Genomic DNA, 23477 nt, shown 5'->3' on the forward strand with positions numbered 1-23477 from the left:
TCTTTGAACAGAACTGAACTCTCCCACTCTTTGAACAGAACTGAACTCTCCCACTCTTTGAACTGAACTGAACTCTCCCACTCTTTGAAATGAACTGAACTGAACTCTCCCAAATGACATCATCGTCAGCAGCAGCAGGACAGCCTTGGCGAGGGGCGTGTCACATTCAAAGTTGTCGCTGAAGGGGGGATCGATGATGTCAGTGACAAGAGAGAGAGAGAGAGAGAGAGAGAGAGAGAGAGAGTTCTTTACAATCTCATGTATTTGCCGAGTCTTTCTTCTAAGGACCAAGGCAGTCGGCACTTTGTGATGGTGACGCGCCCTGTGCCAATGTCTGTATTCACTTGTTGGTTGGGTGCCAGAACCATTCACGGTCAATCTTCAAGGCAAGTGAGGATAATGAACAAAGCAACTGAAAATGTGATTGTTATTTTTCTGGAATGCCAGAGTACAACACAAAGGGTCATCATTTGGTCCATGAAGCTGTATGTGTAATGCCCCGACGAGCTTATTTTCTATCCTTCCTATTTCTCAACACGGCCTCTGCGTGTATTGAAATAACACGAGAAATTAATCAAGAGTTAGGGTATTCAACGGCTGCCTGGGATTGAACCCGCGACCAGCGTGACGGGAGAGCCACTCCTTACCGAGTCAGCCAAAGAGGTACCCCACTGGTTAAGTGGGTTATGGGAGGCTCGTTCATCAGGCCGTCGCCGCACTACACGGCTTTCCCCCCTATGTAGATTAATTTCTGTGTGTTGACAATGTCCCTTTGAGACATAACTCCACAATGTCCCTTTGAGACATACCTCCAACTCTCCCATTTTCTATTACCCTCGGAGCATGGGCCATCCTACCTGTTACCCCTTCGGGGAAGCTCAACAGAACAGGAGAGGATGCCCACCGCTATGCCACCACTGTAATGCCCCGACGAGCTTATTTTCTATCCTTCCTATTTCTCAACACGGCCTCTGCGTGTATCGAAATAACATGAGAAATTAATCAAGAGTTAGGGTATTCAACGGCTGCCTGGGATTGAACCCGCGACCAGCGTGACGGGAGAGCCACTCCTTACCGAGTCAGCCAAAGAGGTACCCCACTGGTTAAGTGGGTTATGGGAGGCCTGCTCATCAGGCCGTCGCCGCACTACATATGTAAGTTGTGCCAAGATGGTCAAAGCATCCCCTTGTGGTGAATTCTTTTCCACACTCCAGACACACAAACTTCCTCTCTCCTTTGTTGCTGGAGTTGCCAGCAGCAAGTTGCTTCATCTGATGACCACTGACCCTCCTGCCCCCTGCAGCAGTCTGCTCTTGCTTATCCTGGCCATTCATGCCGCTGTTCAACCCTGTAGCCTCCTGCCAGCACACTTGCTGTCCAGCCCTGCAGCCTCCTGCCAGCACACCTGCTGTCCAGCCCTGCAGCTTCCTGCCAGCACACCTGCTGTCCAGCCCTGCAGCCTCCTGCCAGCACACCTGATGTAGGGAGTCAGTGATCGTATCTTGATGTCACAGGTGACTTGAGATTTCTCACAAGTCAGGCCTTTGTAACAGCAGCTCCTGTGAAAAAGAAACACAAAAAACATAGTGTCCTATATGCATGAAACAAGGTACTATTCCCTACATCTTGTATGCCACCTTATTTCCAAAAACTTTTCCACTGCCTCAATCACTCGCCCATTTGTGTCTCCACTCAGCCCCAGCAGCAGCATCCACTCTCTTGCAGTCCTCTCAACAATCACATTCACTTCACGTCCCAACTCACTCAGAGGCATCTGCAACATTTTCGTTCTCTCTCTGCCACACTCCACATTCCAGCATGGCATGCAACACAGTCTCGTCCACACCTTTCACACACCTGGCACACTTTGCTGTGGGACTCAGACCATCTGTAGTTCCTTGCATTCACATTCAAACACTGTGCCCCAGCTTCGGAAAGAAGATCACCTACCAGGCCTCCCTCCTGCCACTCATCACAGTTTGGGGCCCCTTTCTCCTCATAATACCAGTCCACACTTTCTCTCCACATCACTCTTCCACTCGTACAGTTCCTCCTCTTTCACTGATTTATCTATCACATTTTTCCACGTTCTCACATTCCAGTTTTTCTTTGTCAGTGTTTTGGGGGACTGGTCAGGTCATGGGTTCTCTTCTACTTCTTTTGACCTGTTCTGCTTTGCATCCCTTCTTGGGTCCTTATTGCTTCTCCTTCACACTCAGTTACTTCACTATCCACACTTAATACTTCACTGTGCACTGAGCTTTGTTTTTATGTACACTTTGTCCTGAGAATCAGTCTCGCCCGCTCCTCCTTACTCCTCAGGAGCGTAGCTCAGCAAGATATGACATACAACCAACATTATTAAAAGGAACAGAAGATCCTGACTGCAAAAATGAAAAGAGCATCATCAGCATCCAGAGACTGCAAAAACTTTTACCTTGGTGCTGTCCCTGCAAGAGTAGGAGTGCAGGCATCTCCTCATGAGGGTGGATTTGACAGCAAAGTGACTGTGGCCACGCAGCAAAGGAGAGCCTTCATTCAAAGACGTGTGGTCCAGCTTGTAAATAAGTTTGCTGGCCGGTCATGAGTCAACTTTGATGCCATACAGCAGCAGTGTTAGACACAACTTGTCATCTTATATACCTAGTGTAGGCAGACACACTTCAGAAGTGGGTCTTCATGTGCCTGGCAATGTCTCTCTTTGTCTTAAAGAGCTTGCCACAAACATCACACTTGAACTCTCTAAGGCCATAGTGCCTGAAGACATGTCGATTGAGTGCCTGCTTCACACTGAACCTTCTCCCGCACTCTTCACACTCATGGCTCTTTACACCTGTGTGTGTAAGGGTGTGTTTATCAAGGGCACCTTTCTCAGTAAATTTTTTCCCACATTCCTTACATTCATAGTTTTTTACACCAATGTGTCTAAGAGTGTGTCGATCTAGGTAACTCCTCATGCTGAATTTTTTCCCACATTCCTTACATTCATATTTCTTTACACCAGTGTGTAAAAAGGTGTGTGTATCAAGGGTACTTTTCGCAGTAAATTTTTTCCCACATTCCTTACATTCATAGTTCTTTACACCAGTGTGTCTAAGAGTGTGTCTATCAAGGTAACTCTTCAAGCTGAATTTTCTCCCACATTCCTTACATTCATAGTTCTTTACACCAGTGTGTGTAAGGATGTGTGTATCAAGGGTACCTTTCTTGATAAATTTTTTCCCACATTCCTTACATTCATAGTTCTTTACACCAGTGTGAGTAAGGGTGTGTTTATTAAGGGTATCCTTCTTGATGAATTTTTTCCCACATTCATTACATTCATAGTTCTTTACACCAGTGTGTGTAAGGGTGTGTGTATCAAGGGTACCCTTCTGGATAAATTTTTTCCCACATTCCTTACATTCATAGTTCTTTACACCTGTGTGTGTAAAGGTGTGTGTATCAAGTGTACCTTTCCGGATGAATTTTTTCCCACATTCCTTACATTCATAGTTCTTCACACCAGTGTGTGTAAGGGTGTGATATTTCAGGCCTCCCCTTGTGGTGAATTCTTTTCCACACTCCAGACACACAAACTTCCTCTCTCCTTTGTTCCTGGAGTTGCCAGCAGCAAGTTGCTTCATCTGATGACCTCTGACCCTCCTGCCCCCTGCAGCAGTCTGCTCCTGCTTGTCCTGGCCACTCATGCTCCTGTCCAGCCCTGCAGCCTCCTGCCAGCACACCTGGTGTCCATCCATGCAGCCTCCTGCCAGCACACCTGCTGTCCAGCCCTGCAGCTTCCTGCCAGCACACCTGCTGTCCAACCCTGCAGCCTCCTGCCAGCACACCCACTGCAGTTGGCTGGTCTCGCGGCAAGCCTCAAGTACCTGGAGTGGCCTCTGCATTAATTACTAAAATCTGACTTTTCTCTTCACTTAACTTCAAGTCAAGGTCTTTCCCATACTGTGCTAATACATTAAGTGCAGTTCCTCACCCATGATATTGTCATTTGCATACATCAGGCAGCCTAGCTCACTCCCTGCCTAGTCCCATAGCCTGTCTGTAACCTGCACAACAGTGGGGACAAAACACACCCATGCCTAACACCTAGCCCTTCACTCCCTGCCTTGTCCCACAGCCTGCCTGTGTAACCTGCACAGCAATGGGGACAAAACACATCCCTACCTAATACTAAGCCCCTCACTCCCTGCCTGTGTAGCCTGCACAGCAATGGGGACAAAACACACCCATGCCTAATACTAAGCCCCTCACTCCCTGCCTGTGTAGCCTGCACAGCAATGGGGACAAAACACACCCCTGCCTAACACTAAGCCCCTCACTCCCTGCCTGTGTAGCCTGCACAGCAATGGGGACAAAACACACCCCTGCCTAACACCTAGCCCTCACTCCCTGCTTTGTCCCACAGCCTGCCTGTGTAGCCTAACCTGTACAGTGTACAGCAATGGAGGCAAAACACACCCATGCCTAACACCTAGCCCTCACTCCCTGCCTTGTTCCACAGCCTGCCTGTGTAGCCTAACCTGTACAGCATTGGGGACAAACACACCCATGCATAATCCATAGCCCTCACTCCCTGCCTTGTTCCACAGCCTGCCTGTGTAGCCTAACCTGTACAGCATTGGGGACAAAACACACCCATGCCTAATACCTAGCCCTCACTCCCTGCCTTGTTCCACAGCCTGCCTGTGTAGCCTAACCTGTACAGCAATGGGGACAAAACACACCCATGCCTAATACCTAGCCCTCACTCCCTGCCTTGTTCCACAGCCTGCCTGTGTAGCCTAACCTGTACAGCATTGGGGACAAAACACACCCATGCCTAATACCTAGCCCTCACTCCCTGCCTTGTTCCACAGCCTGCCTGTGTAGCCTAACCTGTACAGCAATGGGGACAAAACACACCCATGCCTAACACCTAGCCCTCACTCCCTGCCTTGTCCCACTGCCTGGCAGTGTAGCCTGCACAGCAATGGGGACAAAACACACCCATGCCTAACACCTAGCCCTCACTCCCTGCTTTGTCCCACAGCCTGCCTGTGTAGCCTAACCTGTACAGCAATGGGGACAAAACACACCCATGCCTAACACCTAGCCCTCACTCCCTGCCTTATCCCACAGCCTGCCTGTGTAGCCTAACCTGTACAGCAATGGGGACAAAACACACCCATGCCTAATACCTAGCCCTCACTCCCTGCCTTGTCCCACAGCCTGCCTGAGTAGCCTGCACAGCAATGGGGACAAAACACCCATGCCTAACACCTAGCCATCACTCCCTGCCTTGTCCCACAGCCTGCCTGTGTAGCCTAACCTGTACAGCAATGGGGACAAAACACACCCATGCCTAACACCTAGCCCTCACTCCCTGCCTTGTTCCACAGCCTGTCTGCCAGCCCCTCTGTGTGTAACCTGCTCAGCAATGGGCACAAAACACACCCCTGCCTAACCCCTGCACAGCTGCCCACCATTCGGTCTTTGCACCCTCAGGCTGTATGTGGCAGCGTGTCATCATCAATGTTGAGATCCAGGGAAGGGCATCAAGGAGAAATAGATAAATGATACAGTCCCCTCCAGCACCCTGCCATGGCCACTGTCACCGTCACGTGACAACAGTTCCGTGGTGGGGTAGTGCGGCGGGGGCTGCCATGGAGCGCACCCAGCACCTTGTTTCCTCCGGGTGTGACACAGCTCAAGGCTCACACCTCCCAGCACACCCCTCCCCACACACCACAGGCACCCCCTCAGCACCTTATGTCATGCCCCGAGAGCTTATTTTCTATTTCCTCTATTTTCCTACACAACCTCTGCATGTATCAAACAACACACGAGAAATTAATCAAGACCAGGAGAGGGTATTCGTCGACTGACTGGGCTGGGATTGAACCCGCGACCAGCGTGATGAGAGAGCCACTCAAGATAGACTACGTCCAATGATTTGGTTACGTCTTAAACTGAGAAGAGGTTGTTATAAAAGGTCAATAGGTTTGATAGGCAAGATCTTTTGTTACGGAAGCCATGTTGTGAGTCCCCAATTAATGAGTGGCTTTTGATGTAACTCACAATTTTGTCTCTAATTATGCTCTCAAGTAGCTTACCTACAATTGAAGTTAGACTAACGGGTCGGTAGTTACCTGATATTTTTTTGTCTCCTTTCTTAAAAATCGGTGTCACGTTAGCCTTTTTCCAATCCGAAGGGACGATGCCTTGTCGCAAGGACATATTGAATACAGTTGTGAGGGAGGAGAGTATTTCGCTCTTTGTTTCTTTAAGCAGTATAGGATATACTTTATCAGGTCTGGGACTTTTATTTGTTTTAAGTGAATGGAGAGCTTTAAGGATTTCATTGGTTGTTATTTAAAAATTGGACAATGCATGCTCGAGATTTACATTAGTACTGGTGCTGGTGGTAGTGGGAGGAAGACTGTAAGTATTAAACACCGAGGAAAAGTAACTGTTTAAGAGGTTTGCAATGTGTTGGCTGTCGGTCACTAGTGCACCGTCGCTGTTTGTTAAGGGTCCAATTCCACTTCTGATTGCCTTTCTGTTGTTTATGTAACTGAAGAAGGATTTCGGATTATTTTTACAGTTGGCTGCAATATTTTCTTCATATCTACACTTTGCCCGACATACTAATCTTTTTACTCGTCGCCTGCCATCATGATCAAGTCTAATGTTTTCGGGTGTGCTTTGTTCTTTCTTTAACCTCTAAAACAATTTTCGCTCTTTGACTGAGTGTTTAATTTCGCTATTAAACCAAGGTGGGCTTTTATTAGGGTTAATTCGCTTCTCGCACAAGGGGACGAATGTGTTTTGCTGAGTGAGTAAGTGATTTTTAAAGCTTAGCCAGGCTTCCTCTACATCGCTGTCATCTGAGAGTTGTATTTGTTAGTTTTTGTCGGATTTCTACGAAGTTAGCCCTTTTGAAATTCGCCACCTTTACTTTATTTTCAGTCACTGATGTTTGAGCTCTAATGTCGAAGCGCACTAATTTATGATCGCAAGAACCGAAGTGTTCTCCTACCGTGACATTACTGACTAGGTTATCTTGGGTCGTTATAACAAGGTCGAGTATGTTATTTTGTCGATTTGATTCAGAAACCATTTGGCTTCGATAATTTTCTTCTAGAAATTCAATCATTCTATGTGACTCGCCTTCTGTACCTGACAGTGTCACCCAGTCGATATGGGGGAGGTTAAAGTCTCCTAATATCAGTGAGTCGTTGTTATTAAGTGACTGCCTTAAAACGCTGTACATTTCAAGGTCGTCATCGAGTGAGTGAGTGCCTGTAGGTGACAGATATATTTAAATTGACTTTTGCAATGTTTACTCACATGCACAAATGTTCAACGTTACTGTCTCTTGGTGTTTTGTCAGTGGGTTGCAAATAGCTTTTGACAAAAAGGGCGACGCCACTGCCTCTACAGTTTACACAATCTTTGTTGAAGAGTCTGTAGCCATCTATGTTGTATTCGGAACTTAAATCAACATTTGTGGTGTCGATAAATGTTTCGGTTATAGCAATTATGTCAAAATTTTCTGTAAGAGCAAGACATCTCAGTTCATCAAATTTGTTTCTTAGGCTACATGCATTGAAACTAAGGATTTTTAAGTTATCTAGAGGCTTGGTAATAGAGGTGGTGGTACTTGCGGGATCACAGTTATGGGTTTGTTGCGATGCATGGCGTCTATTTACACAGGCGGGGTGGAGGGACGTGGCTGAGGGTCGTTTTTTGATCGGGTGTCACATACTGCGTCGTTGAGTAGCCTTCCGAATCTGGCTGCCCCGATGGGAGACAGGTGTATTGCATCCCTAAGAGAGAGAGAGAGAGAGAGAGAGAGAGAGAAAAAAAAAAAAGTATGCGAGAGGATAAAAGGAAAGGAGAATTGGAGTGAGGGAGGGAAGGGTTCTTCTTCTTATTGTACCGGTCTGAATGTGAGTGAGCAAGAGGGTATGCAAGTCAGTGAGTAACAGAGTGAGCAAGTGTAAGCGAGTGTGTGAATGAACGAGAGAATGTGAGTAAGTCAGTGAGTGACAGAGTGAGTAAGCGTGAGCGAGTGGGAGCGTGAATGAGTGAATGAGTGAGGGAGTGAATGGGTGGCTAAGGAATGTAAGTGTGTAAAAGGTTATGAGAAGATAACATGGCGAGCGAAGGAGCGAATATATGAACGAGATTTACTGAAATCCCTCATCTCAAAGCCTCGAACCCCCCAAGAAACCAATAACTATAGTTAGGTAGGTAGGGTTTGGTTGTAAAAGAATGTTCCGGAAGGAGGAGAGAGTCAGTAATGCGGGGTTAAAGATCACGTGATGGAGGGGAGGAGCTGATGAGTAAGCGAGGAGGAAGAGGGAAGAAGGAAGAGCACCAAAAGCTTGGGAGACGTGAGGAGACGAGCACCACTACAGCCAGAAGGCAGCGAGAGGAAACTTGGGAGACGCGAGAGAGAGCAGACAGAGAGAGCAGACAGAGGCGGCAGCGAGATACCACAGAGAGCAGAAAGGGAAGCGGGCTGGTCAGGCCGAACAAGAGCGGAGTTGAGTGAGAGAGGTGTCCATCTCTCCACTCAGCCCCCCCCCCGATAACCACCCACGGCCTGCTGTGTGAGACGGTCTACAGGGTGGGAACTTGTACGACGGTGTAACCTGCCCATCGACTGCCCGGGTGGCCGTCTTACCACTGCCCTGGTGGCCGTTATACCACTGCCCCAAGCTGCTCCCCACATCACGACCAGCGCCCGCCTCTCCACACCAAGCGGCCGCCCATCACCAGGACCGCCCATTCCCATCATGGACGTCCCTTGCCGAGCCCGACGCTCACGCCAGCTCATGCCTCTCCTCCTCCAGCAACCAGAGCTAAGCATTATGAGTATTCCCCCCAAATCTCCCTCGTGCCTGAAGCTAGTTAGATTAGAGGCATACAACCTGTCAGTCATTCGTTTTAGTACTCCGCTAACCTTTAAAAATTAAACTAAATATATATTTATATAAAACCTTACCGTGAATGTCATCATTTGGAGCCTGTTTTCCTGCTCATTTGAGATTACTGAACCCTTACACATGCCCCCCCCACCTAGTACATTATCACCATCCAGTTTCTTAATATTGTCTCACAAGTGGTTCACACGGAAACCCTCCCACCTTCCATAATTAATCACACAACAAGTAACGCCCTTCTGGTCACAAACCTCGGAACGAGTGTTCACTTGTCCTGAGGCCTTACAATCCGGGACCAGCGCTTGGGAATGTAGACGACTACCACGCTACCACATCACAACCATAGTGGTCGTCAAAAAGGGATGTAGCATAAACAAGAAGACAATAGAGATAGAAAGAGAACGCTACATATGGTGGCTTTTGTGGTGGGATTTCCCTGTGAACCATCCCCTCCCCCCCTGTTGAAGCAGAGTTAACTAGACAGGATAATTATTTATTTTTTTTTTTTTTCCTTCCCCTGTTGATGATTGATTGTTGGTCGCCCTATTGCTTTGCAGTCTTAACATTTTTTTTGTGTCTTTGCATTTACTTGTTTTTCTCTCTCGGTGTCCATAACACCGGAGGACATGTTCAGAGTAGCACTTGTGGGACACAGTCATATTCCGAGGGAGTTAGAGGTTGAGGAACAAGAAATCCGAATAGATATTTGTCGTGCACCAGGAGCCAAAGCCGGGAATTTCTTTGAGGATGACTGCATTCAGGCGGTATATGAGGAGGAAAGGGAGGAGGTGGAAGGAGCGTGCGCATGGTAAGAGTCTCTCGCAGAGTAATGGAAAGTGGTAGTCTGCAATGGCACGGTAATTATCACGAGCAAACAAGTGCTTAACCTCCCTTACTCATGTGTTCGAAGATGCTTTCGTTTAAGTTTATGGGTTTTATATATTTGTTTTATTGGTTTGCTTTGATTGTTCTCTTCTCTTTAGTAGAGTAAACTGTAAATATTGATACTGAGGGAACTTAGGAAACTTTGACACAATGGAGAAAACTGTAAAGGAAGAGATAGCTGACTTGCTGGGTCCATGGGAAAGTGAACACTGCCCAGACCAACAGCGTACTGACACTGACCAGGAAGACCCTAGGGCACAAACACAGTCAAAGAAAGAGCCACAAGTGGGTGACACCGTGAAAATGGAAGAACTCGAGGAAGAGGTAATTTTCTAAAAACATCAATGTTAGAACTAGTGGACCGATTACGTAGAGGCCAAGAAGACACGGTCACTAAACCACTACTCAAACCAAGGGACATACCCATCCTTGAAAGAAGACACTTGAAGGGAGTAGAAGGAGGTAGATTAGAGGTATTTCTTTCCCAAATTGAACAGTGCACCCAACGGGGGGAAGACAGAAAAAGAATAGCCTTGAGTCGGGTAGACACGGAATTAGCAGTTTATATCCAAAGCACTTTGAAGCATGACCCGGTTGTGGACTGGGAAGAATTCAAGAAATCACTGATCTGGGAACTAACGGATCAGAGTAAAGGAAAGGTATTCGACGCCTTAAATGACCTCAGATATTCATATGAGGAAGACGCGACCGAATTTGTCACCCAACTTAAATGCAAATTCGCACTCCTGGAGGTAAAATCATATCCGGGAGAAGTGCCAAAGAGGGAAAAGTTGATAAAAACAAAGTTGCTAAAGGGGATGCCTCGAGATAGTAGAGACAGGCTAGAATTATATATGGATAGTCATGTGCCACTGGACACCTTTATGGAAAAACTAGAGGTGGAATGACTAGTAGCCCTAGCAAGGAAAAAAGACGGTGTCTTTATGGTGAAGGACGACGCTCCTTCAGCTGGTGCATCAGGCATGGGAGCATCACCAGTAACATCCCCGCAGGCTGAATCCTTGGCCGAACCTACCGCCTTAGCCTCCTATCTCGATCGAATCGAGCGCAGACTAGAGCGGTGGGAAGAGCAAAAGAAGCAACCTCGAGAGAGAAGGACATACGTGTACTGCCCGTATTGTAGGTCCACAACACACGACGTGCAGTCTTGTTTTAAGAATCCGCTTCCCGGTTCGTGTTTTGATTGTTTGAGGATGAACTGCCGAAGAGGGTACCCTGGTTGTCCAGGGAGGAAGACCTTTCAGACACGGTGACTGGCGCAAGCTAGGTCCCCAATAATCACAGTCAACATCAAAAGCCATATGCTAGAGGCCCTGCTCGACACTGGTAGTGAAATGTCACTAATCAAAGAGAGTGTGGTGCAACAACTCAATCTCAAGGTAGTTATAGGAAAAACCATCCCGCAATTACAGGGTATCACAGGGAAGAAACTCAGAATCCTAGGCCAAACCACTACCTCCATCATAGGCGGTGACAACCAACCTTTAGAGGTACCCCTAGCCATTGTACCTGATAATTACTTAGAACCAGCCTTGTTGTTGGGCTTGAATGCCCTGGGAAGAGTAACCCTAACCCTTGACCACCGAAACAAGAAAATTATCTGGAATAATGTCACCTACCCACTTAAATATCATGAACATCGCTACGGGAAGGTGACGCACATAAAGATCCAATCCATTGCCACCAACAAATCTTCCCCGGCCGAAGCTTTCGCGAAACTAAGAGCAAAATTAAAATTACCACCTTTCAGTGCCGCTATGAGGGAAATCAAAGTGGATGAAGCACCTGGTACTACCCTGGTGGTTGACCCGGAACATAAGAACGTGCAAGGAGGGTTGCCTCTCATTACGGAGGTAACTGAGGAAAAAACCATCTTCCTCCCAATGATCAATAATAGTAAATTAGACCTAACACTACATCAAGGGGTATTCCTGGCATGTTATGAAATAACCAACAGTAACCTTGAAGAGTTTCTGGAGGCAAAATGCTTAAAAACCACGATCAGTGAGTCAATGGGGCCCGAAAATGACGCGGTCCCAGGGAGAATGTCCAGAGGAGACAAATTAAACACCATATTAAGCGAAAGATTGGACTCACTTAGATGAAGAACAGAAACAAAAATTATTCCAAATAATACGGCACCACGAGTTGCTATTTATGGTAGACAAAAATGAGTTAGGCTTGATAACAGCGCCCCCAGCCCACATTAATGTCGAGAATCCCGTACCATGCAGGGCCCCCATTTATAGATACCCAGGAAAAGCAAAGGAGCTAATAGCAGAGATTATAGAGGACCTAGCGCAGAGAGACATAATAGAACCATCTACCGCCGCCTGGTTGTCACCAATAGTTCTGGTCAGTAAACCGTCCGGCGAGAAAAGAATGTGCCTAGATTACCGCAAGGTTAACACCCAGTTAGCAGTGGCCATACACCCTCTTCCCAAACTCGAGGAACTAGCAGAGAGAGTGTCGGGACAGCAATACTATGCCACCTTAGATACGAAAGATGCATACTATCAAGTGCTTTTAGATGAACCAAGCCAGGATTTAACCACATTTACTGAGGGGATTAATCTATACAGATTTAAAAGGTTACCCTTTGGTTTGTCTTGTTCCCCAACTATTTTTAGTAGACAGTTACAAACTGCCCTTGCACCCCTCTTAAAGGCGGAATGGATAAAGACTTACTTAGATGACATGATCATAAGTGCACCTGACTTTAATACCCTTCTCAGTAGACTCGATAAGACCTTCGAGAACATGAGAGGGGTAGGAATCAAGTTAAACCTATCAAAATGTAACATTGGGCAAAAGGAAGTCAAATTCTTAGGGCATGTAGTCTCTCGGGAAGGATATCGACCAGACCCTAAAAACATCGAAGCAATTGAGAAAATGAAAGCCCCAACAACCGTTAAAGAAACCCGCCGATTTCTAGGAATGTGTTCGTTCTATCGACGACACATAGAGAACTTCTCTAAACTAGCTGCCCCCTTAACTAACTTAACCCAGAAGCGAGTACAATTTTCATGGTCGCCAGATTGTCAGCAAGCGTTCGAGACACTCAAGGGAAAATTAATAGCCACCCCCATCCTAGGACGAGCAGATATGACAAAAAATTTCATCTTAGAAACTGATGCCAGCCTCACTCATGTGGGTGCTGTGTTAATGCAGAGGAATGATAATATAATCTGCCCAGAGTCATCAGGTATTTCTCGAAAAAGCTTCGTCCGGCAGAAATGAGATATTCCACCACCGACAGGGAAGCTTTAGCTATAGAATTGGCATGTCGCCAGTTCCACCATTTCCTGTGGGGCACGAAAGTATTTGTGCGGACAGATCACCAACCGTTAGTCTCCATCTTTAGGCAAAAAACTAAATCACCCCGCATGAATCGTTGGATTTTAGAAATGAGGATTACCATTTTCAATTGATTACAAATCAGGGAAAAAGAACGTAGTGGCTGACCAATTAAGTCGCCCAGTAAGACCCGTGAGACCTTGGGGCGACCAAAGTGAGTTATTTCTGGGGAAAACAAGAGAAGAGTTTAGCCAGCTGCAAATGCAGGAACCAAGGTGGAGGGAGATGAGACAGTATTTAGAGGGAGGATGTATCCCACGCTCAAAATACCCTAGGGCAACCCTCGCACAATTTAACATTGAGGATGAAACATCATACTCCACCCGCAGGAAGAAAGACAACACCATATTGTATACCCTGGTAATACCACATGAATTAAGGCGGCAGGCTCTAAGTTTTGCACATGAGAGAGAGTTGGGTCATTTAGGTTTTCTCAAATCTGCCCTCAAGGCAGAAGACTATTTTTACTGGCCCAACTTGAGAGCAGATATGAGAAAACATATTAAAGAATGTATAACTTGTCAGCAACTCAAAACTGCTAGGGGCCTTCAAATGCAATGGCAAGAGCTTCCACTATGTAATAAACCCCTTGAGAGAATTAGTATGGACATTACAGATATGCACACGAGCAACAGAATACATCGATATGTCCTGACGCTTATAGATCACTACTCTTGGTATGTAAAATTTATAAAGATATCAAGGTTAGCGGAGGAGGTAGTGAAGGGTTTGCAAACGTACAAGGGAGATTTTGGGGCACCGAAAGTGCTCTTAACGGACAATGCGCGCGAGTTCCACACAACCATTGTCAAAGACCTATGTACCAGAGTGGGCACCCAGTTGGTGTTCAGCACTCCTTACCATCCCCAAGGCAACTCTATATCAGAACAGATGCACAGAATAATGAAATCAGTCCTAGCTACGTTGTGCCGAGGACACCCACACCGATGGCCAAACTATCTCGGACAGTGCCAGACAGTCTTAAACGTGGCAGTGCACAAAACCACCGGGGAGCAACCATTCTACCTAATGTTCTCTCGTTACGCGCCACGAAGTGTAAGTGCGCCCTTACCACAAGACGATGATGACGCGGACATAGGAATCGCGCATGAGGTGGTTAAGGAAACTAATAGGGAGAGAGCACAAAAGTGGCGAGACAAGGCTAATCGAGGGAGAACTAATCAGAGGGTAGAACTTAACAGTTTGGTGTGGGTGAAAAAGGAACAAGGTGAGTCCTCAGTACAGCGGAAGTTGGGAGTGAAGTGGTTAGGTCCGTACAAAGTTAAAGCAATACTTAGGGATGGAAGTGCATATGTGCTAGAGAATGTTTTCAATGGAACACAAATACAAAGTGCAGCCGAAAAAATCAAACCATACGTAGGGAAAGAACAAATCCTCATCGAACAGAAGGAAGTACTCGTACCACCGGTGGACGAAAGTGATGAGGACGAAGTTGAACAACGTCCCACGAGGGAAAGAAGGCCGCCCCGAAGGCTAATAGAGGAAGTTTAGGTAGGCTCCTGGGAGAGAGTTGTGCGGTGCAGGACAGTAATGAACCCTCTTTGTTGCAGTGCAGAGCGGCACTAGGAAATCTCTCCCGCATCTACGGACGAGTAACTGGCCGATGTTCTTGTCCAATATAGCGGCATTTTTGCATAGCTTCACCTATCACCTGACTGATTCTTTGACCAAATAGTTGTAAATATTGCAGTTGCCAATTCTACCTTGCCAGAGCCCCGGCACCTCAAGAAGGAGAGATGTCCGCAGTTTCCTCAAAATGGCTGATCATCCCACACGCACTGACGTAATTGTTAACATTCAACACTCCCTGAACGTGCATGTACGTTTGCAGGAGAGGCATACATAACCGACTCTTATAGATCTGGGCCTCCTCTTTCCAATGGTGTTTTTGTTTTTTAGCTGTGATGAATAGTTTTTGAGATACAGAGGTTAAAAGAGATCCCCTTCCCCCCGCTGGGGTGTATGAGTGTGCCTGAGGGGATAGTCTCGTTGCGAGCGCTTAGTAAGGAAAGGGTTAAAGAAGGAGTTTGATAAAGTACCACGCAAGCGATTAATATGGAAACTTAATCATATTGGAGGTCTGGGTGGTTCAATATTGGATTGGATTATGGACTTTTTGACGGAGAGAAATGAGAACAGTAATCAGGAATTTAGTAAATCAATATGTAAATGCTGCTTTTAAGTTTCTAAGAAGATTGTATGTTTCCCCAGTTATCCGGTCTTTATGTTTTCCAAAGGATAATTTGTCTGTTATGGTCACTCCCAGATCTTTTACTTCATTTTTTTTCATGATTCTTTCATTACTCAGAGAGTAGTTCCCTGATATTCGTCTACTGCTTTCACCAAACTCCATCACGCTACACTTCTCTGTGTTGAATGTCATTTCCCATTTACGTGACCATTCGCTTATTCTATTGAGATCTTGGCTCAGGGCTACACACAATATAAATTACAAACATAATCGGAGCCAGCACCAATCCTTGGAGTCCCCCAAGGATTGGTGTTGGCTCCGATTATGTTTGTAATTTATATTATGACATGACAGAAGGGGTGACAAGCTATATGAATATGTTTGCTGATGATGCTAAAATAATGAGGAGGGTGGCTAATGAAGATGACTGTGTAGCCCTGAGCCAAGATCTCAATAGAATAAGCGAATGGTCACGCAAATGGGAAATGACATTCAACACAGAGAAGTGTAGCGTGATGAAGTTTGGTAAAAGCAGTAGACGAATATCAGGGAACTACTCTCTGAGTAATGAAAGAATCATGAAAAAAAATGAAGAAAAAGATCTGGGAGTGACCATAACAGACAAATTATCCTTTGGAAAACATAAAGACCGGACAACTGGGGAAACATACAATCTTCTTAGAAACATAAAAGCAGCATTTGCATATTTAGATGAAGAAATGGTGAAGAAACTAATAACATCGATGATACATCCAAGACTGGAATATGCAGCATTAGTGTGGTCACTTAGATTGAAGAAAGAAATTAGAAAGTTGGAAAGAATACAAAGAGCAGTGACTAAATTACCGGAAACTCTGAGAGTGCATACTTATGAAGAAAGACTGGACAAATTGGGACTAACAACACTGGAGAGCAGAAGAAAGAGAGGGGACCTAATAGCATTGTACAGGATACAGGAGGGATTGGAGAAATTGGACAGGGAAGACCTAGTGGTACATGACAGAAGTGTGACAAGAGACAATGGTAAGAAATTGAAGAAGAGCGACTGTAGGAGAGACACCAAGAAATAGTTTACCATACAGAAGCATAACAACATGGAACGGACTTGACAAGGAGACTGTGTGCAAAAACGATTCATGAATTTAAAGCCAAACTGGATAATAAGCGTTATGGAGACGGGACAGCACGAACCTAGTACGGCTCTTTTCCTGTATTTCACAACTAGGTAAATACACGCCACAGGCACCCCCTCAGCACCTTAGGCACACCCCTACAGCTGCCCCCCCTCAGCACTTAAGGCACATCTCCCAGCACCCTTCTCCAGCCCCCCCACCGCACCTCAGGTCCTCCCCGCAGGCTGCAGGTCCACCAGAAAAGTCCTCCAAAGTCCGGAGCCACACACGCACATCCCTCCCCTCCGGCGCGCTCCTTGATCTTGATGTCACAGCGCTTTGCCGCTTCTCGAGTTGAGTAGTAGAGTCCCTTGATAGAGTCCCGACAACCTACGATTTGGACGCCATTATTGGCCCTGTTTTCGCCGCGCTTTTCAAACGCTAGCACACGCTCTCTTTTGTATTTGTTTCACAGCCATACGGGCCGTCCACTGAAACTGAGCACACTTGTGTCAGACCTGCACACCTTCCTCTAACAGTCAGCAGGGAGCCAGCAGCCAACGAGCTCTGGAAAAGTAAATAAGAGAAAGTTTGTGTCTACATCAACAGGTATCGCCAACCCACCATTACGCCCTTATACTTTACTATAATTTGGTCACCAGCCGTTGGAATGTGCCGTAGGGTGACAGGAGATTATTATTAGCCTTACGATCAGCCACTGTCTCGGTATAGGCACTCAGTAACCCCCGCAGCCTGTGATATAGAGGTTTTGCAGTGACGTCACGAAATAGCGTCGTCTGCACCTTGTGCGTCGTCTGCAAACCCGCTGGTGGTCACCTCCCCAGCAGAGTGAGCAGACGGGCCACGTGTGCCCCATCCCCATGTCGATCACTACCCGCGGGCAAATTGCAGGACCTTCAGCATCATTTGTGTTCAGTGATTACGCGAGATCGCATTCACTTGAGAATGCTGCGAAGCTAAGATACATCGAAAAAATCAGTGCTTTTGAAGGTATAGCTGTCTGGTTGACTGGTGGGTTGACTGGTTGCCTGGTGGGTTGATTGGCTGGCTGACTGGTTGACTGACTGGGTGGTTGACTGACTAGCTGATTGGTTGGCTGGCTGGCTGGTTGACTGGCTGATTGGTTGGTTGGCTGACTGTCTGACTGGTCGGTTGACTGGCTGTCCCTTTGCCTGGTCGATCTCCTGTTGCTGACCTGTGATGCCCCAGGTAGGCAGCACAGGCAGGCAAACAAGTGAGGCCTAGTAACGACAGGTGAGGGCAGGTGACGGCAAGTCACCTTACACTACGCACTCTCGGTCACTTCCCTGCGTACACTTATATACTCCACCCAGCACTGAACTCTGTCCCTCTGTGCATTTTGCCTCCACTGAATTTCCTTTCCTATTTTCTTCCCCTGCTTGAGCGCCGCCATGCGTGTTTACCTCCGCCATCTTGTTTACCTCCGCCAGCTCATGTAAATCCCATTCCAGAGTAATCCCCCGCTACACAATATGTTAGGGGACCCGGGGCAATATACCTAAATGAATGTTACCTCATGTAATAATCTGACAGTCTTGCCTGTAATATTTACCTCTGACAAAATGAGCACTGCAGAGTCGAGATGAAGCAGACGGCCGCCAGTTTTTCCTCCTCACAGCTGCTATCCACTTCCCTCACTCTTCTGGATTCGCTGGAAATCTATAAAATGACACAGCATCTCTCCCGTGCCGGTTAGAACATCCAACCGCGCAGCATACGTATCCCATGACGAACACACAAAGCACTTGTGCAGCCGCCACCAAGGTTTGCTTTGATAAGTGACCACCGCCACTGACCACCAAGATGGCCGTGCAGGCCCGCGCTACCCCCACACCCCCACTAATGACGTCAGCTGCAAAACCTCTATAGGCGCATCAAGGCGGGCTGCTGACAACCTTGAGAGGCGGCAGCACTCAGAGGGTACTGATGAGAGACTTCAAACAAGTCTGGGTGCCTCTCTTTGAGTGTTGCTGCTGTGAAGGATGGATTTAACAATACTAATCGCTGTAAAACATTATCGGCAGCAGTTGGGGAAGTCTTTCTATTACCTACATATCCCTTCATCGCCTGTCCCTTGCTTGCAGGGAGGGACGCTGCCTCCTGCTGAACGTCATGAGCCTTGATATACTTGTCATGGGCCACATGGCTGACACACTTCCCAAGCTCCATCAATGCAAAGGCACTTTCCTTCCTTTCCGTTACCTTCTTGCAGAAAACATTAGCATGTAGAGAGAAAATTAGTGTAATGATGTGGGGAAGGAGGGGTCACTAATTTCATTACTCGCCGTGCTGCTATCTTTCTTCTGTTAACACACACACACACACACACACACACACACACACACACACATGAAATGCCAGAATTTTGCTCTTTACTACACTCTAACACGACCTCTGCGTGTACGGCGCCGGGGATCGAACCCGCGACCAGCGAGACGGGAGAGCCACCCCCTAACCAGTCGGCCAAAGAGGCTCGCCCATCAGGCCGCGGCACTACACAGATGCACACACACATGCACACGGATGTAGTTGCTGCAATAAATTTCCTGTGCAATTCCAATTAAGGTATTATGAAGATCAATCAATGAGTTGAATAGCATTTAATTTAATTTAAGTGAATTGAAATACTTATTGTAAATTAAAATATAATACATTAAATTCTAAGGCCATGTAAACGTGTTTCATTTTGCTTGAGGGTCAAAATAGGTTTAGAGAATATTGTAGGAAAATGTCTTCAACATATCATAATGACATTGGTACCAACGAAAATGAAGACTGCAACCTTATACATTAGGCTGCTAAATAAAGATGGACTTATATAACCCAACCGAGAGGAGTTTCTAGCTGAAGACCCTTCACATTAGCAAATAGTAACCTAACCTATCGCCGCTGAAATAGTAATATTTCCCCGCATTTTAAGATCTCAGAAAGGAGTTATAATAATGGAAACGGTTACCAGAATGATGATTAGCAAATACAATCTAAACAAATAATGTGTTAACGTACGTTTAGAGTGAGTTGGGTGTGATTCTAGAGTTTTACCAAGACAGGTATGGCTCACCAAAAGCTAACTTCTGTTCATTAAACTCTTGTAACACGTCCAGTCTATTAGACTGTGGCCTTGATGAGTGTGAAATATCCATTGTGAGTCTGTAATAACAGCTAGAGCCCTGTGGGAGAGATCACATCCAATAATTTTGGCCATAAGGGCCACAGCTTCCCTCATCAGCTTCGATGTCTGGACCTGAGGTGCACGATTATTTCAGTCCTTGTAGCTGTGCCTCTCACAATGATTTCCAATTTTCCATAGACAGTACAAAGGAGGGCAGTTATGACAGCAAGACATACACAATGGCAGTGTATGTCGATGTCGTAACCGATGGTTTCTCCCAAGACGACTGACTGTTAGCACACCTCCGTCTGTCTTCTCAGCTGCCTTGCAGTTAAATTATACACTTTGTATCCCCTCTGTGGCATGTTGCTACAGCCGAAGGCTAGGCATCAAAGCATTATTACATTAAAAAGCAGCCGAATCCGCTTCCAAAATAGGTAAAATTATGTTTTTAATACCTCAGTTCAAAGTCGGCGTAGTGCTCGAAGGGCTAAAAATGGCGCCCAGCAGCCTTATATAGGTTTTGCAGCTGACGTCATCAGTGGGGGTGCGGGGGTAGCGCGGGCCTGCACGGCCATCTTGGTGGTCAGTGGCGGTGGTCACTTATCAAAGCAAACCTTGGTGGCGGCTAAACAAGTGCTCTGTGTGTTCGTCATGGGATACGTATGCTGTGCGGTTGGATGTTCTAACCGACACGGGAGAGATGTGTCATTTATAGATTTCCAGCGAATCCAGAAGAGCGGGGGAAGTGGATAGCAGCTGTGAGGAGGGAAAACTGGCGGCCGTCTGCTTCATCTCGACTCTGCAGTGCTCATTTTGTCAGAGGTAAATATTACAGGCAAGACTGATCAGATTATTACATGAGGTAACTCATTTAGATACTGCCCCGGGTCTCCTAGCTTATTGTGTGGCGGGGGATTACTCTGGAAGTTTGGAACGAGATTTACATGAGCTGGCAGAGGTAAACACGCATGGTGGCGCTCAAGCAGGGGAAGAAAATAGGAAAGGAAATTCAGTGGAGGCAAAGTGCACAGAGGGACAGAGCTCAGTGCTGGGTGGAATATATAAGTGTACGCAGGGAAGTGACCGAGAGTCCGTAGTGTAAGGTGACTTGCCGTCACCTGCCCTCACCTGTTGTCACTTGCCCTCACCTAGCTGTTTGCCTGCCTGTGCTGCCTACCTGGGCATCACTGGTCAGCAACAGATCGGCCAGGCAGAGGGACAACCAGTCAACCGACCAGCCAGACAGTCAGCCAACCAGTGTTTGCTGGGATGGCTGAAAGACTATTTGAGTGGGAGAAAGATGCAAGTAGTTGTCCATGGAAGTGAGAGTTATAGAGCGGATGTAAGCAGTGGTGTTCCCCAAGGGTCTGTAATTGGTCCCTTGCTTTTTCTCATTTACATTAATCATGTTGTTTCAGAACTAAATTGTAAGTTTTGTTTATTTGCTGATGATCTTAAAGTATACCTAGCTACTGAAATTTCTAAGTCTAACCAATTAATTTCTCACAGTATTTTGCAGAGAGACATCAACACTCTTTACAACACAAACAGCTCTTGGGGTTTATCTTTCTCAGTTGGTAAATGTGCCAGAATGAACTTTTGTAGGAATTTCCTTTATGCTCCTGCTCCTTTACCATATTTTATTGGAAACCAACCCATACAAGATGTAGATAACTATAAGGATCTTGGGGTCAGGGTGGATTCCTCCCTAAAGTTTCATTTGCATGTGAGAGAACTCACTGGCAAGGCTGGAAGCATTGGTTACAGTATTCTAAAGGGTACCCTTTGCAGATCTCCTGATTTCATGAAGGCAGTTTTTATCTCGCAAATTCACCCTATCTTGGACTTTGCCTCTGTGGTTTGGTTCACTGGTTATACAGGAGACATTAGGCTTTTAGAAAATGTTCAGAGGAGGTGGACCAAGAAAATTACCGGTTTCCATGATCTGCCATACAGTGAACGTCTCGGTAGATTGAGTCTTTATTCCATTAAAGGAAGATTAATTAGAGCTGATCTTATTATGGTGTTCAACATTCTGAAAGGGTTTTGTCCGAATCTAGGTCACCTATTTGTTAGAAATTTCAACAGAGACACGAGAGGCCACTCCTTTAAGCTTTTTGTTCCTCGTTACAATACTGATGTTCGAGTTCGTGTCTTCTCTGTGCGGGTCATTAGCATTTGGAATAATTTACCAGAATCAGTTGTTGTGGTGAATTCTGTGAATGCTTTCAAACGGCATCTCCACACTTCTCTCGGTCAAATTTTGTATGATTTTGATTGACTTTGGGTTGTTGAGTATCTCTTTAACTTGTAAACTTGTGTCCTGTGGTGTGCTGTGTCTCCACTCGGGATTGCCAACCTGACTATATTGTCTTGGCACTTACTCAAGAGTATTATGGCAGTTGTTTGTGTGGTCTTGGTGATGCGACATTAGCCAACCATCAGAACATCTAAAGGACAATCTACTTGCTGTCTTGGTTGGAGGCGTCACCTGATTCTAGATGGGGTTCTCCCCATCTACCAGCCAACCAATCAGCCGCCACCCATCCAGTCGGTCAGTTAGACAGTCACTTTACCAATCAGCCAGCCAATCAACCCACCAGTCAACCAGCCAGCCAGCGAGCCAGCTAGACAGCCAGTCTACCAGTCTCCTCCTCCAAAAGCACTGATTTTTTTTATGTATTTAGCTTCGCAGCATTCTCAAGCGATCTCGCGTAATCACTTAACACAAATGATGCTGAAGGTTCTGCCATTTGCCCGAGGGTAGTGACTTAGGGATGGGGCACACGTGGTGCGTCTGCTCACTCTGCTGGGGAGGTGACTACCAGTGGGTTTGCTGACGACGCACAAGGTGCAGACGACGCTATTTCGTGACGTCACTGCAAAACCTCTATACACAGGGACGCCGGGCAATGATGCACGCCGTACTCTCGTTGTTAAATCTTTTCCTATTTCTCAGTCTCATGTTATTTGTTCTACAGTTGAGGACGATGGCTGATGCTTCACTGTTGTTGTACACTTCCTCTTGTCCTCCCATTTCTTCTCTCCAGGTTTTATATATTTTCAGGGTTGCCTTTTCTTGCATTTCTTGTTTCCACATTTTTGTGTCCCATGCTCTAACTTCTTTTCTTATTTCGTCGTTTGTTTTTGTGACTCCTCTTATTCCCACCCTTTTTCTGTCTTCTATTAGTCCTTTCATCCATCCATTTTTCTTGGTCTGTCCTCTCATCTCTTCAACGACACTTTGTAGCAGTTCATTCCCTTCCCCTTTCAAAACATACTGCAAATATTTTAATTGTCCTTCCATAATCCTTGCCTTCATGCTTGATACTCCCACTTCTCCTCTTAAAGCTGCTACCTGGGCATAACTTGGGGCTCCCAGTATCTTCCTGCACACACTGTTCTCTATTCTTTGCAACCTGTCTCTCTTGCTTTGTGAAATCTATTATGTTGGCCCCATACAATATTGCTGGAAGAGCCACACTTTTCCAGTATGTTTTCCCTATCAGTAGTCTTGAGCAGCTCCTTGCAACAACTGAGTAAGTCATATTTGCCATTCTGGTTGCTTTTTGTATCATAGACTCTTTCTGTGCTTTAAATAAATTTCTGGTGTCATTTATTGTAATACCTAGATATTTCAGCTTATCCCTAACCTGTATGCCTGCTATTTCCTGTGGCTTGTCTTTCATATTAAATATTATAATGTTACTTTTTTGTTTATTTATTTCTAGTCCGCATTCCCTTCCTGTTGCCACTACCTGCTCAATCACTGCCTCTGCATCTTCTACACTCCCCGCTAA

The 23477-nt window shown here is 46.2% G+C and overlaps 1 protein-coding gene across 1 annotated transcript; it reads right to left on the reverse strand.

Annotated features, from left to right (window-relative positions):
- Positions 1 to 413: 413 nt before the first annotated feature.
- LOC126996661 (zinc finger protein OZF-like) lies at positions 414 to 16977 on the reverse strand. Its single transcript, XM_050857362.1, has 3 exons — positions 16747 to 16977; positions 1951 to 3869; positions 414 to 1559 (listed from the first exon to the last, which is right to left on the reverse strand). The coding sequence occupies exon 2, from the start codon at positions 3738 to 3740 to the stop codon at positions 2664 to 2666; it is 1077 nt and encodes a 358-aa protein (XP_050713319.1). The 5' UTR covers positions 3741 to 3869; positions 16747 to 16977; the 3' UTR covers positions 414 to 1559; positions 1951 to 2663.
- Positions 16978 to 23477: the final 6500 nt, after the last annotated feature.

Source organism: Eriocheir sinensis, chromosome 10 (assembly GCF_024679095.1).
Source record: "Eriocheir sinensis breed Jianghai 21 chromosome 10, ASM2467909v1, whole genome shotgun sequence".
NCBI classification, from domain to species: Eukaryota; Metazoa; Arthropoda; class Malacostraca; order Decapoda; family Varunidae; genus Eriocheir; species Eriocheir sinensis.

Coding starts and splice junctions, on each gene's coding strand:
- LOC126996661 (XM_050857362.1), bottom strand. CDS start 3,740: ATGGATGGACACCAGGTGTGCTGGCAGGAGGCTGCAGGGCTGGACAGG.